Source organism: Athene noctua, chromosome Z (genome assembly GCF_965140245.1).
Source record: "Athene noctua chromosome Z, bAthNoc1.hap1.1, whole genome shotgun sequence".
Lineage (NCBI taxonomy): Eukaryota > Metazoa > Chordata > Aves > Strigiformes > Strigidae > Athene > Athene noctua.
In genome coordinates this window covers 88006136-88021380 of record NC_134077.1, presented here as the reverse complement: position 1 = coordinate 88021380, position 15245 = coordinate 88006136, and the positions used below count along the sequence as shown (strand labels likewise).

The 15245-nt window shown below is 37.9% G+C and overlaps 1 protein-coding gene across 8 annotated transcripts in view; it reads right to left on the bottom strand.

Annotated features, from left to right (window-relative positions):
* ADGRV1 (adhesion G protein-coupled receptor V1) overlaps positions 1-15245 on the bottom strand; it is a 308947-nt gene that overhangs the window by 155354 nt on the left and 138348 nt on the right. For all 8 annotated transcript variants that reach the window (XM_074932928.1, XM_074932935.1, XM_074932934.1 and 5 more), the window contains 6 exons: positions 13496-13903; positions 12271-12455; positions 10805-11054; positions 10491-10630; positions 8573-8733; positions 6016-6116 (listed from right to left, as the gene is read on the bottom strand). In XM_074932928.1, the coding sequence (XP_074789029.1) occupies positions 6016-6116; positions 8573-8733; positions 10491-10630; positions 10805-11054; positions 12271-12455; positions 13496-13903 (1245 nt within the window). The remainder of the gene's footprint in view (positions 1-6015; positions 6117-8572; positions 8734-10490; positions 10631-10804; positions 11055-12270; positions 12456-13495; positions 13904-15245) is intronic.

Genomic DNA, 15245 nt, shown 5'->3' with positions numbered 1-15245 from the left:
ATAAAACAGGGAAGCTAACCTGAAGAGCTTCTTAGGCTTTTCTCTGGTGAAAATGTAAGTGCACACAGAAACACCCTCTTCCTTCATTCTGTAGAGTGGTTTGAGATTGAATAGGTACAAATCCAGTGCCTACTACTGCCTAAACATTACTAGATAAAAATGCAAAGTACTAACATTTTACTTGCATATAAACCAGGAGTTAGTAAGTGATGATTCTCACATCAGTTCTCAGTTAAAAATGTCTGAAACAACTCCTCTCATACAGAGCCATTGGTTAACAAAAACACAAAACTTGTAATTGTATGGTAAATATATCTATTTATACTGTCTGAATACTTGTAGGTAGGTATAGCTGTACAAACATCTTCTATTTAGAGTTTTCTGTTCAACTTCGGCTTCCTAATCAGGCTAGTTCTCTCCAGGCAGAACATATGCCAACACATCACAACACAATTAACCGTATAAAGATTTTCCTTCAGCTGTTCAGAACAGCGAGCACAGTAGTTCAGTTCACTCTTGTCAAACATATCCCTTCTCTTTCCACTGTGCCTTAAAGCCACTTTCTTTTCTTCAACAGCTGCTGACAAGCTGTCTTTACTTCCTCTCCAAGCTAGCCCACTGGGTAAGCAGTTACCCTGCTAAAATCCTCTTTCAAAAGTTTTTTTTTTCTAAACTTGCAGAACAATTGCATAGCAAAAGGAAAAGAGATCAGGCGAGACATGGATTTTAGGGGTTAAGGATGAATAACAAAAGGACTTGGAACCATTCTAAATAGTATCTCTGTGACTAAACTAAATTACTGTATTTACACGACACATAGAACTGTTCTCAAGAATTATTCTGCACGGATCAGTATTTTATATAAAAGTTTAAATGAAGTGTATTTAAACAAAAACCAGAAAAGCTTGTGGGCCCAAGTTGAAGTTAACTTTCCCACGTCCTAAGTCCTTCAGCAGCTAGAACCAAGCGCAGCACTCCGGTAGCCAGAGATATCTGACTTCTCAGTATTACTTTTGTACATGAAGAACCAAAGGCAATAACGGCATTTTTATGCTCTTACACCTTAGTAGAAAATCCTTTCTATTGTAATCTATTACCTTCTGTCATCTTTTCCTGCATTAACAATTCCCACTTTTCTCCACCCATGAAGTACATGCCTTTCAGATAGTTTTTCTTTATATATAGTTTTACTAATTCTCGAAATTTTTTCTACTTATGAGAAGAAAGACTTAAAACAAGGACATTCAAACCCTCCCTTCAAGCTTAAAATGCTTACTAAAGATCAACATAAAAATGAGAGAAGCTGCCTTTACGTCAGGGCATTGAGTGCACTAATAAATATAGTAATAAATATAATAGTCGTGACCAGTCCCAGCTACAGTCTCCACCTACACTCAGGCCCAGCAGCTCTAAACTCACCCCTGGGCCATTAGTCTCTACCTGAGCTGGTCTCCAGCCATGCCCATGTCCATGTTCCTGCTCAACCTTGAGAAGAAACCTACACGAAACCTACACTGGAGTTACTATTTGAAACATGGAATTGTCAGCAGATAAGAACTGCTAGGCATACTATTGACAATATGCTTGCATGTCAATATATGAAAATTTAAAAGTGATACGTTTATAACATTAAAAAAAAAAAAAAAAGCCACATTTAACAGAAAATGGAGCAACTTTTTATTTCAGTTTTCATTTAGGTCAAGCTTTAAGAACGCCTTTGTTTAGGTTCTTCCATACATATTTTGGAGAGAGGTTGACTTAGACTAGTTTAATGAAAAATGAATTTCAATTGAATATGCTGTTCAAGTGAAATGTTTCCCACAGCTCTACCTGCTTTCACTATCCATTCTTTGGCGTGTGTGTGTGTGTGATAAATTCACTACCTTGTAAGTTTACTACTGCAGCTAAGTAAGGATGATAAAGATATCTTATGAAACTGAAGACTGAAACTGAGAAGCAAGTCAAGTCACACAATGACTCAAAGTGCAGCAAACTCTGATTTGTGATCCTACTTAACATATGACTTATTCTGAGGTTCTGAGAGTTTTGAACATGCAGTTAGGACTCAAATCTTCACCTAAGGTTTGAATAGTTATGAAATTCACCCTCTAAAACCATATTTAAAGATGTTTCTTGTACGGAGTCAAATTTATTTTTCTTTCTCCTTCCCTCAGATTGATTTTTAGGCATAGAGATGAATCATTACATTCCTGGAAACCTCTGTACTACACATAAACCAGCCTGACCTGCTGGAAGCTGTACCTAGGGCAAGGACAGGAGGGTGGCTGGGAACAGCCATTATATATTTATGATGGGAAAATCATGCCTGACTAACCCAATCTCCTTCCTCAAGGAGATGACCAGCCTAGGCAAGTGCAGCAAATGTTGTTTTCCTTAACTTTAGCAAGGCCTTTGACATGGTTTCTGTGGTATTCGCAGTATTATCATTAAAATGCTGAGACATGCTTTGGTTAAATGGATTATAAAGTGAGTGGAAAATTGCCTGCTCAAAAGCGAGGCTCAAAAGGTTGTGATCAACAGAATGAAGTCCAGCTGGAGCCTGGTTACTAGTGGTGCTCCTCAGGAGCTGGGATGCAGTGGCTGATAACTATTTAAAGCATCTGGGTGTAGATGATGGGACAGAGGTCTGCACTGGAAGTCTGAGGAGGACCCAAAAATCTGGGTGCAGGTGATTCGTAAGGCCGTTGTTTAAAGGAAACTCAACAGACTGGAAAAATGGTCTGACTTCTGACAAAGCTCAACAAAGGCAAATGCAGAGCATTATAGCTGGTGACAGAGTAATGCCATGTAACAGCACAGGCAGGGCCAAATGCAAGGCAGCAGGCCTGCAGAAGAAGACCTGGGGTTCTGGTGGATGGCAGATGGACCACGAGTCAGCAGTACGCCTTGCTGCAAAGCAGCCTCGTATTGCTGTTTGATTTACACCACCAAAAGGTAAAGGGAAGTGATTCTTCCCTTCTGTTCCAGCGCTTGTGTGACCACATCTGGATACAGTTGGGATCTTCACCACAGGAAGGAGGCTGACACACTGAAGCAAGTTCAGTCAAGGTCCGCCAAGATATTCAGACCACAAAATATTCAGAAGTCCTGGGGCTCTTCAGTCTTAAGAGTGTGGGATGGGGGGAAATTGTATCACTGTTACAAAATACCTCACAGAAATGTCTAGAAATGAAGGAACCCAAACTCTTTGTGAAGACGCACACTGACAGCATGAGATACAACGGATAAAAGTTGCAACAGATTAAATTTAAACTAGATATTGCAACGCAAATTCACAATGGGTAGTCAAACTCTGGACCAGGTTGCCCAGAGAGCCTGTGGGATCTCCACTGCTGAAGATGCTCAGAATTCAACCGGACAGCATCCTGAGCAACCTGACCTAAGCTGGGCTTGCTTTGAGCAGGGGTCTAAAGCAGAAAGTTTTCAGAGTGGCTTCCAACTAAAATTAGCCCATAGCTCTAAATGTATGCAACAGACTTAAGAGAAATGTTGAGTGACCACCCCTGGAGGTATTTAAAAAGACGTGGAGATGTGCTTAGGGACACGGCTTGGTGGTGGGCTTAGCAGTGTGAGGTTAATGGTTGGAGAATGTGATCTTAAGGGTCTTTTCCAAAGTAAACGATTCTATGGTTTTAACTATGTAATGTGTCAAAACAGCAAAGCTTAACTTTGCTTGAATGAATTCACCAATATATGCTAGATGCCACCCAGCTGGAAAACATCTTGGCAGAAGAGGCCCTACATGTGCTTGTGACTGCCAAACTGAGCGTGAACCAGCAATGTGCCCTTGCTGCAAAGGCTGATGGTACCCTGGGCTGCAATAGACAAAGCATTGCCAGCAGGATGAGGAAGGTGATCCTTCCTCTCTGCTTAGCACTGGTGAGGCCACACCTGGGGTCCCATGTCCAGTTCTGGGCTCCCCAGTTCAAGAGAGACAGGGACAGACTGGAGAGATGAAGGGCCACCAAGATAAGTAAGGGATGGAACATCTCTCCTGTGAGGAAAAGCTGAGAGAGATGGGACTGTTCAGCCTGGAAAACAGAAGGTTCAGGGGATTTTATCAAAATATATAAATACCTGTAAAGAAGATGCATAGAAGTCAGAGCCAGGCTCTTTTCAGTGGTTCTCAGTGACAGAGCAAAGGCAATGGGCACAGATGGAAACACAGGAGGTCCCCTCTGAACACCAGGAAACACTTTTTTACTGTGAGGGTGACCAAGAACCGGCACAGGTTGCCCAGGGAGTTTATGGAGTTTCCATCTTTGGGAATAGTTAAAAGCCATCTGAACACGGTCCTGGGCAACCACCTCTAGGTGTCCCTGCGTGAGCAGGAGGGCTGGACAAGATGATCTCCAGAGGGAGGTCAATCACTCTGTGTGATCCTGTGTGTAAATCATGATGTTTTAATGGATCCAAAAGACCTGCTAAGGAGTCATTATAGAAAAACAAACAAAAAAAAATCCCAACATAACAACCTTCTGTGAGAAATAAACACACTGTAAAAAGAAACAAGATTCTCTGTACTGGAAATGGAACATATTGCCAAAGAAATGGAAAAGTATTGGAGATAGAAAGAATGCAACTTGGGTGAGGATGATTCCATTATATGCAAAATATCAAACAATTCTGGGAACACAGACAATTCAACATTCGCTTCAAAGGAAGAGTAGAAGCTTTTCCAAAATACATCATTGGACTGTAAAATGGGCTGCAAAGCTCTCACTAGACTTGTTTTGTATAATCTTGACAAACTACCACATGCAAGTCCTTACCTGTGTTACGAGCTATGTGTCCAAAATAAGTCTGCATGTTTGTACACTAGTAACCATGCACATTACAGGTCCCTGGAACAAAGTAGCTTTCCGTATAATTACACAGAACTATTAAAAAACATGAGGTGTACGCTTCAAAAATCAAGAACCGAGATGGCAAAATACTTTTACACCCTAAGGTACAAGAAACCTGCTGGTGTCTGGGGATCTCTAGGAGTGCTGTGAGGACCTTTCCTGCTCCCTCTATTTCAAATCCAGTTGCGTGATGAACATTATCGACGCACTCCACTGTACAACAAGGAACTATATAATTAGGTAACATGAATAGAATTATATACTAACCATGGCTCTAAAAAAAAGCTTGTCTGAGAGACATGCTAGTTGCTGAAATTTTACAGGTAACACAGGGCTGTTTCAATTATCTGGAGTATTTCCCTGATATGACACATTCCTCTAAGTACCTGCCTGCCAATGTGCAGCATCTCTCAGCATCCCTGCCTTCAGCATATATTTAAATTTGTATTAACATTATATTTATAGCATTAAAAATATACATAAAATCTCCTTCCTGCGGAATCTTTCCACAAAGTAATTTTAAGATTCTTGAGGTTATTCATACCATTTCCATTTCACCAGATGTACCAAAGCTGAGGAAGTTACATTTTATAGGACAGAGGGACATATTCTCCTTTTCTATGCTCCTTCAGTTTGCTGACATTCTATTACCTACTATCTGAACCAGTATGAGAGAACTAGCAAGACTTTCAACTTTTTAAATTCTATTATTTAAATTCTTCATAAATATTCCTTCCTAAAAAGTGCAAAAGAGCATGTCAAAATAAATCTTTCCCATAGAATTTATGATTACTGACATTAATCTATTTAATAAATAATGATGTTAACGAGGGAACTTTTTTGTCTCAATTATATCATCAAAACATTTATTATTCCACATACAAGACTAACTTCTCACATGGCTATGTCATCCATAACTTTTCTCTAAATATTTTCAGAATATATATAATTTAAATTGAATTCACAACACAGAGTATGAATATTGGATTAATTGTAAGTATCATATGTTGAAATTTTACATTTTCCAAAAATATTTACCCTGTATAAAAGAAAAGCAGGTCTGTTCAGACATAAGCATGGAAGTGAGAAACAGGAAAGCAAAGGTGTATATAATTTTACACTTAGAGACTTCAGCCTTTTTTCTTACCTGAGTACCCAAACAAGCAACCATCATGTGAGTGAGAAGTTTAGCTGCAAACATCGCACACCTGGTGCAGAAAAGGTGGGAGATAATAGCCAAAGTGAAACCTACACAGAAACAAGGAAAAAAAAAAAAAAAAAAGAGGGGAATTTAAAGCTTAGGTTGATAAACTATGCTAGATAAGAACAGTGCTGGATCTCTTGAAAGGTGCAAATCATTAAAAAAAAAGCAGAAAAAAACCAAGTTTTTCAAGAGAATATGTTCACTTTGGTTCACACTGGGATCACTCATGAATTTATTACTGAAGTACTGACATCTATTTAACTTTTTCCCAGACTTGGGAGCTAAAATAATTGCATAATGTAAACAAGCCATTTTTGCAGATTAGTATTTTTTTAAATTTCTTCATGATATGGATGATTGTCAGAATAGTTAAAGCAAAGGCAGCTCTTCAGTGTTCATATTGCTCCATACAAAAATCCTTTTAGAAACTCATAAATAAAAAAAATTCCCTCCAGCTAAGTAGGACTGGTTTAGGAGACAGCTATGGCCTTCTTAAACACCGGTCTCCTGTTTCATCTGTGTTCGGCACAGAAAATCTATTGTAGCAGTACTCAGAAAGAATAACGCCACCTTTCATTTCACTAATTCACAGTGAACATGAACAGAACAGAAATGGGGAGGGGCCCTTACCTACCAGTAAGTAGCTCTCGGAATAACAACCCTGGGAAAGCTGAGCCACGAAGAAAAACACTGCTGAAACTCACGTAGAGTTAATTAATTGTCTGTGCACTCCCAACCCCAGGAAGGGCAGGAATTGGGATACTTAAGGCAAATCTTTTATCCTTTCTTGAGACAGCCTTGTTTCTCTAGTACAAGCGTTTGTAAGAGATGCATGAAATAAATCGTTGGCAGAAAAAACTGTTTCTAAAACTTTCAAAAATTAGCTAGTGAAATTTATACATCTACATAAGAAACCTTTGAAAAAATATTCTAATTCACTCTACTTTTTTTTTTTTTTTTTTTTAAACTCCTCACACCTAGGTGGAGATGTTAGGGTAATAAGTAATATTCTTGTAGCTCTTAAATGTAAAGCAATTTGTTAATCACTAAATTATATAATCACATCAAGAAACACCTTCAACCAGCCAAAGAAGCTGAAAGGCACTGCAGTTATACCCAAGGCAAACCCTTCTAATTTTTAAAATACATTCTTATGACGCACAACTACAGGAAAAGACTAGTGCTGAACAAGGATCTGTAGGTCTTTATTGCTTCCAGTTCAGCAAAATATTTCTCTTAGATTTAGTTTCTACAGCATATTGGCTTACTTTGTATTGTTTTTTTCTTCAGTGTATATAGCATTTTGCATTCTGTGGTATATTTGTCTCATCAATTTACTTTTTTTTTCCTGTAAACCAGTAATTACAATTGTTTATTATAGTTTAGGTTTTTTTACTTTCACTAACACAATCTAAGTTAGAAGCTTAACCGTCTTTTAAAATCTGTTTATCTGCTAAAAATTTATTTCATTATTGCTAAAGAAAACAGTCAATTTGTGTGAAGTAAGTGATATCTAGAGGGGTTTCTTCTCTTTCCTTGCTTTCTTTTTCATGTCCGAGGTTTTAAAACAATTCAGAACACGAGCTTTAGTCTGTTAGGGCAGTTTGCTGGGAGGGGATAAATAGGGAAATTTAGCTTCTTTCTGTTACTCATTCAGAAGTCATAAACCTCACAAGGAGTAGACACAGGTTCCCATTTAAGTGCCTTAAGAGTAGACTAAGAATCCCTTTAGCATGTTTTCTCAGTGGCCTCATTACTCTTAGGTTCCTGCCTGCACACTGCCTACCAACAGAAGGAAAATTTACTTTCACCCCTGATTGCCTGCAACACAATAGTGAACTGACTGCAGTGTGAAAGGTGTAATTTCCATCTCCTTCGGAAGCCAGGTGGAGTTTAAAACTTAGATGTCCTTCTTCCTGTCTGACACTTTGGGACCTCTGCAAATCCTATCGCCGCCGTCAAAGGTCACGATCCTCCTGGGTTAAACTCTCGGGCTTCTCCCAAGATGTGAGATGGCAGTTAGGCAGCAGAGCACAATGGGGCGCTACAGACGTGATGGGGAATCTATCTCCCTCAGGTTATCACTTCTGAGTGTAAACTGCCAGCTGAAATCATCAAAGAGCTTTCAGTCTTGGTAGAAAAGTGTCTGAAAGATTTGACAAAGATGACATCTGCACTGCTGCTAGAATCACAGGTGATTTTACGATTTTTTAAGTTTCTTTCCCCAAATGAATGACATACTTCTCTCTTGTATGGTTCAAGAAAACATCATAGAGAAACATATTTCTTTGCTGAACTTATTTTTTTTTTTAGTGGTAAAATTTGCCAGTGTGCAAATATAGGACCAGCTGGCAACTTCAATACCATGAAGTCAGTTAACATTCCTCCAGTACCCCTCCAAATAAAAAGACTGTCATCAGCTACTAAAATCTCTAAAAATCTGTCAGTCTTACTGTTCATCAGCTGTTATTAATGAGAAAACTGCCTTAAATCAACTGACCTGAAATGCAGATGAATCCAGAAGAGAAAAAAGCCTCATTGTATGAAGACAAGTTATCTGTTTGGGCATAAACTGCATAAATGGACATATGAGAACAAGAGCATTCCACATAGTCTGATGTGTCGTCCACCACTCTGCAGAACCCGCTATCAGACAGCCAGCTGCAAAACAAAAGATTCACAAAGTTGGAAACGGACTTATGTAATTTGCCCGGTAAGCAGGCTTGAAAATGGCTGTCTTATCTCTGAAATACCAAGTTTTCTAAACAATTGTGGAGGTGTTTTGTGTAATCTTTCAGGTACAGTTCTCGGAATAGCACACTGACATGAAATTAAAATATTGTTTATAGCTTTTAACTTTTATGATTTTAAAAAAGTAAATATATGATAACGTACATTTTTTTTTTTTTCACTAGAGATTTTTTGTGGCATGTTTTTAGAACTCCTGCAGGATTTACAGGTCTGTCCAACTTTTCAAACAGTTTGTTACTTAACTTGAACGATACCTTGCACCATTATGGAGAACACTTCATTTTATACTGCTATTTGTGGTTTTGAAACTAAAATTCATGTTTTGTTTTCTTTTACTGCTGAACTGATTTTGAAAAAGAATACTACAGCTGACATCCTAAGCCATTTCTAGTGGAAATCACACCTGCTCTGTAATTGTGTGTAAGATAAAAGGAGAGTATACAGGTAAATTCTGCTGCAACTCCCTTCTGAGGAGAAATAGTTTATATCAGCAACAGACTGATATAATCCAGTCAGTCTAATGAAATCAAATGTAAACCAACTAGATCTCACCAGGATACAAAACATAATTGTCTCTGAATTATTTATACTGTGTGAACAGGAAAGACACAGGCTAATCAAATAATGTGGCATTGAAGACCATACACAGAAAACTTTATTCCATGGTTTGCAGTGGTATGAGTAGCCACAACAATAGACAATGATCAGCAGTTCACTATTTTTTCTAAAAACCGGGAGACATCAACTTAAACTAGTAGCAGCAATATCTAAAAAACCCCACAAAACCAAAAAAACAAAACAGGAGGTGGCTTTTCTGTCAAGAAGTAATAGCCCTATAGAGATCATTGTCAAAAGATGTGTAAAAATTCTGGTGCAAGGAAAGACTAAACAAGTTTGTGGTAGAGAGCTCATGTGGTGTATGAAAGACACAAAATCACATTTGGCTCATAGAGTCACTGGAGAGCACAGTATTAGGTAAATCACTATTTCTGCTTGTCCTGATCTTACTCTTCCCTGGGTGTTTATGTTTAGCCACTACTAGAGACAGGATACTGGTCTAGATAAAAACCTTCATCTGTCCCTTCACAGGTTTTTTTTGGTTCACCTCACAGTGTCTTTCACAGACCCAAAGAAAAGAGTTAGGATTTAGGAATTTAGAAAATTAGGAACTTTCTGGGACAGTGACTTGAAACAACACCAGAGATGCAGGTTTAATTCTTTACTTTTGTAAGAACGGACTTGGAAGTGTGAAGTGTTGTCTGGTAACAACTGTAAACAGTGCAAAGTCATTAATGCAGTGATGCAATTCTGGGATTTATGGACTGTCAGCATTGCCTAACACATCATTACATAATCTAAATTATGTTAATGTTAATAATGTTACAAATGCTATGTTAATAATGTAACAAAAAAACCTAAATTAGTTTTTTGGTGAAAAAAGTAAAAAGTAGAAGTCTGAGAAATGTCTGAGCTACAATAACTATTCATTTTATTATACGGAAAGCTTTATGTGCTGGCAGGACGGCCAGAAAAAATTAGGAAAAAAAGATAGGAAATTGATCAATTTCATATTTGCAAATGATCTAATCAGAGTTATCACATCTTGGGCAAATACACAGGTTCATGGTAGAAACTGGAAAACTAAACAGATCAATAAAATAAATAACCTTTCAGCAGCTTGATTCCAGAGGAGACACAGAGACTTTTGTGGAACAATCCGACTGCCTGTAGCATAAATCCGATAAATTACTTCATTGTTATCTTTCAAAGGGTGAGAACTCCGACCCTTCAAACTCATAGAAAAAACCTGAAACAACACATGCAACATAAATACAAATTTAATATTAAAATTCAACAGTCAGTGCTCATTTTAATCAGAGACACACACAAAAATACGTTATTTTAACTACATTTAAGATGTCTTAAGAAATATCTAAATTAAACTAATTTCTTTTAAAAATAAATTGCATTATCTTCAAACCTTGTTCTTCAGAGCAAGTTCCTTATCTCCAGTAAGGAACCACTGCTGGCTGCTGTATTCTGTGAACTGTACAGATTCACAGTTCTCTTCTTGAGGAGGTGATAATACAACAGAGACCTCTAGTAAGTGTTCAGGTGCTTGAATAGAATCCCCATCTTTTCCATCAAATCTGTGTCCATTGATTTGCTGAGGAAACCAGTTGTGAGCCATTATTGCAATGTACGGGCAGCTGTCAAGGATATTTTTACCTCTGTTGAAATGGAAAAGCAACAGGGCTGATAAGTGGAACTGAAATTCACTGTTCTTCACAGAATAACTCTAAAATGTATTTGTAATTAATACTTTATTCCTCCATCATTTTTAGGCTTTATGATGTTTAACTGAAACACAGTTTAAGTTTCTGTGGAAAAAAAAAAACAAAAAAAAAAAAGGAGGGGCTGATTTATTCTGTATTTCAGGTTCTCCATTGCCCCTCTGGGTTTTGCTCACTATGATCTGCAAGCAAAACCTCTACATGGTAAACCAGGTTATCATAATTCTCATCTTTATAACTTGATATAGAGACAAGTCTACAAGAAGCAGATGCATTAAAAGTTGATCATGCTTGACCTCTTTTTCCCAACAGAAGATGCAAAAAACTTGGAGTAAAGAACTTGAACTTTCAAGTTCTGGACACTGTTCAGGATAGTATTGATATTTATACCATTTACTGTCATTTGGCTGAGATGGGCCTCATAATCCCTGCAATTTAGGAAATGGCAAGAAAAATTTCATCTCCAAAAGATTAGAAATAGAGATAGAAATCTAAATTATGCTGATTTTCTGAGGGAAGACAAAAGGTGTTTCTTTTCTAAGTTCAAACACCAGTTGTTTAATAGATTTCCAGCGGGAGAAACTCACTGTTTAAAACCATCTGTCTCATAAAGTCAGTGTAATCTATTTCTGCAATCATCTATTTCTCCTGACTCCGAGGTACTACTCACTTGCAGACAAAACTAGCAATTTGAAACTACATGTAAAACCTACAAGTAGCTTTTTAAAAAAATTAAATTATGTTTAAGTGAGCAAAACCAACCGCAGATAAATTACAAAATGCCAGTAGAAATTCTGGGTGACTTACTCTCATCTAAGTCTTAGAACATAGCTCTTCATCATACAATTACATATTATTTTCTTAGTAAGATTAATTAATACTTTTCCAGGCAATGTTTGAGTTAAAGGTGATCTAATATATCGCAGATCTCCTGACTCTTACTCCCACAGCTACCCTGTATCAGTGTACCAGTTATTTGCGACACCATACAGTGCCAATATAGTGCTTTTGGGACTGTGACAGAGGGCAGCACATTTTCATACTGTTAACGTGTCAGACGACAGACAAATCCCTTTTCTAAAAAAGTAATTTAGATTTTTTTATATTGTTGTCAAGCATTTCCAAAACATACTATGAATTCAATTTGACTAACCTTTCTCCTGGTGATCCACACATTATCCCAGTTAACAGGGAAAAAGCGAACTTCTCTGTCACCTCAGCCAGCAGGCTATATCCTCGTGTGTCCTCCCGTTTCGGGCTAGCCAGAGCGCAGAGTATCTCATAGAAAAGACTTCTACTTTTATCAGTGAGTAACTGCTTTTCACCCACATCTGTAACCTAATGAGAGCAGAAGAAATCAAACATTTTATAAACAGAAGTGTGCTTCTAACTTTGGCTCATGTGAACAGTTTAGTAAGTATTAATTATTCAGTATAAGGTAACATATAAAATAAAATAGTAAGTATTAAGTATTTATCCCAATGATTGTTATGAAAGTTCAGAATATCTTTTCCACCTTCTGATCACCGCTGCCAATCTGTGAGAGGCAGTCTGTGTCAAAACTACATAAAGATACGGTTACTAATTGGGATTTGACTATTAAAGAAACCATGTGGAATTTTTCGTTCTTTCACAAGTCACAGATTGTTGACCTGAGAAATCTTTACATCATTTTCTCAGCTTTCTGGCAACAATCAGAAATGAACTGTTGTTCATGAGTATTGTTATACTGCTTTGTGTCTATTTAAACGGCTCCTGAGCATTATTCCACAAGTCCAGAAGAGACAGAAAGTCATAAAACTAGTCCCAGAGTTTTCAGAGAATTTAGTGCAATGCTGAAGTGCTCAGCTACCCTGCCAACCTGATTCCTAAAGCTACCGCAGGAAAAAAAGACGAGCTGCATGCCTGGTTAAGAGCACAGCAGGCTCCAGCTGGCCCTGGCAGGATTTGCTTGTCTGGTGACTGCTGTCAGTGTGAAGATATGAGCAAAATTTGGGCCTCACTACCTTGTGCCAGGACTGAAAGCAACCAAGATGTGGCCTGAGAATCAGGAAACCATAATAAGCTTCATGAAAGTATGGCACCAATGGGAAAATTTTGCACAGCAGCAAATCTGGAGCTATAGGTACATATGCAAAGTTAATACTGGTTGCTATTTTCAACCTATTTGATTTTTGATTTCCTGACACCAGCCTAACTAGTGGTGGACAAACCTTTTCCCTGATTGTGGGACTTCACAGTTTCTGTTTCTACCTGCGCACTCGGTGCCCCTGAGTCACTGTTGTGGATGCCAACCTTGATCTTATCACAGGCCTACATGTTATTACACTCTTATTAAAAACTCATTGGTCATTCAAGAAAAAGCAGGGAAGGTTTACCTTATCTATTATATGCATCACAGCAGTAAGCTGCTCTTCTGTAGTTTCTGTAGCCACTTTGACATTTAGATTCTGGAGGACTCTGTGTAAAATGGTGTCATCAAGAGGCTGATGCAGTTGATCAATTAGCCCCCAAACTGGCAAGGAGTCCAAATCTGAGACAATGGTGACATTAGCAATACCATACATGTCATCCACCCTGGCACCGCCTGTGGGATTAGAAATTACAACCTGGAAACGTTTAGGAAACGGGTTTAAAGATCCTGTCTTTGGAGTCAGGGTGACATCCAGAAACGTGTTTCTCTGCCCAGGTTCAAAAGTCAATAAACCTTCAGATCTGGCAAAATCTTGTCCTGCCACAGCTGGAGATATGAAGGTCCGACCAATAGGTTCAGGTTTTTGTAGCTCCTTAAAACAAAACAAAAGAGTTTTAGGTAACATTATGATAGATGCAATTGTTCAAAACCAGCTGCTGTAGAACATATTTCATATGGATAAAATTCAAATGTGAAAAAAACAAGTCCTCTTTCAAAACGCAGTTAACAATGATATAACAATCGCATTGAATGAAATACCTCCCTGAAATAGCAATCTGCCACTTATAGTCAGTGACAGCCTAGGGGAAAAGTTATATATTATCAATAGTAAACAGGATCCCTCTTTTCCAGAACAAAAATCAGAAAGCTCTTCTGGGTGAATAGATATTACAGAAACGTTAGCACATCCGTAAGTTGAATTCCAGAGGGGTTGATGTAAGTTTATGTCTGCAGCATGAAGTCCCTCAGTTCAGGCATTACAGATACGTAAATACTAAACAAAAGTAAAGCAAAGGTTTTGGAAATCTGTGCCCAAACTTACATCAATTCATGATATTTTCAGTCCCGGTATAAATACTTAAAAGAATAACAATCCATTTAGGTCCAAAGGCAAAGCAAACACTATAGAATACACATGCAAAGCAGAGAGATGAACTTATCTAGGAATGCTATATGGCCTCATATCCCTGTGAAGTAGCACTATTTTTACCTTCCATGAGGTTTGCAGATAACTGTTTCACTCTTCACATTCTTGCTCTTTTTGTCAGTTGTCATAACCTTGATATTATATCTGGTAATGTAATAAACTTTCCTTAAGTGGAAACTAACATTCTGGGCTATTACTCAAATGTATGATTTAAATAGTACCTATTAAGTACAGATTGTATACTGACTATTAAGTAAAGGTCTTCTGTGAAAACAAGGATGTTTCTTTGTGAAACACTAAACCCCTTTCAAAAATATTTAGCTTTAATTTTACTTATGGAATAAATCAGAATTTGAGCTCACAGGAGAACATGGCAAATCAATGCAGTGTGAATCTGTTGACAATTGCTCTAGAACGTCACCACATCATCTGTGCAAATTCCAGTGAGAAGTTTCCTTTTGCTTATCCCTTCCAGATGAGAATTAGGAAGCAGGGAAATAAGTGGTCGTAAAAGCACTAGTGACTAGAACAATGTTTAAGAAGCCTTTGTAGGAGTGAGATAAACATCTGTTTCCAGTTAGCACCTCATGCTTCCTGTCTGCCAAGACCTCTTATTTTACAGGTACCAAAGTACAGTACCAATACTCTGGTAACTCGGCCATGCATCCTCAATACCTAAAAATGTCCAAAGAAGGGTTGTTATATGAAAAAGGATAAGGAACTGTCCCCTATATTTTAGTCTAAATATATGCTGGACAGTATAAATTTCTTCTCCACAGCTAAATTT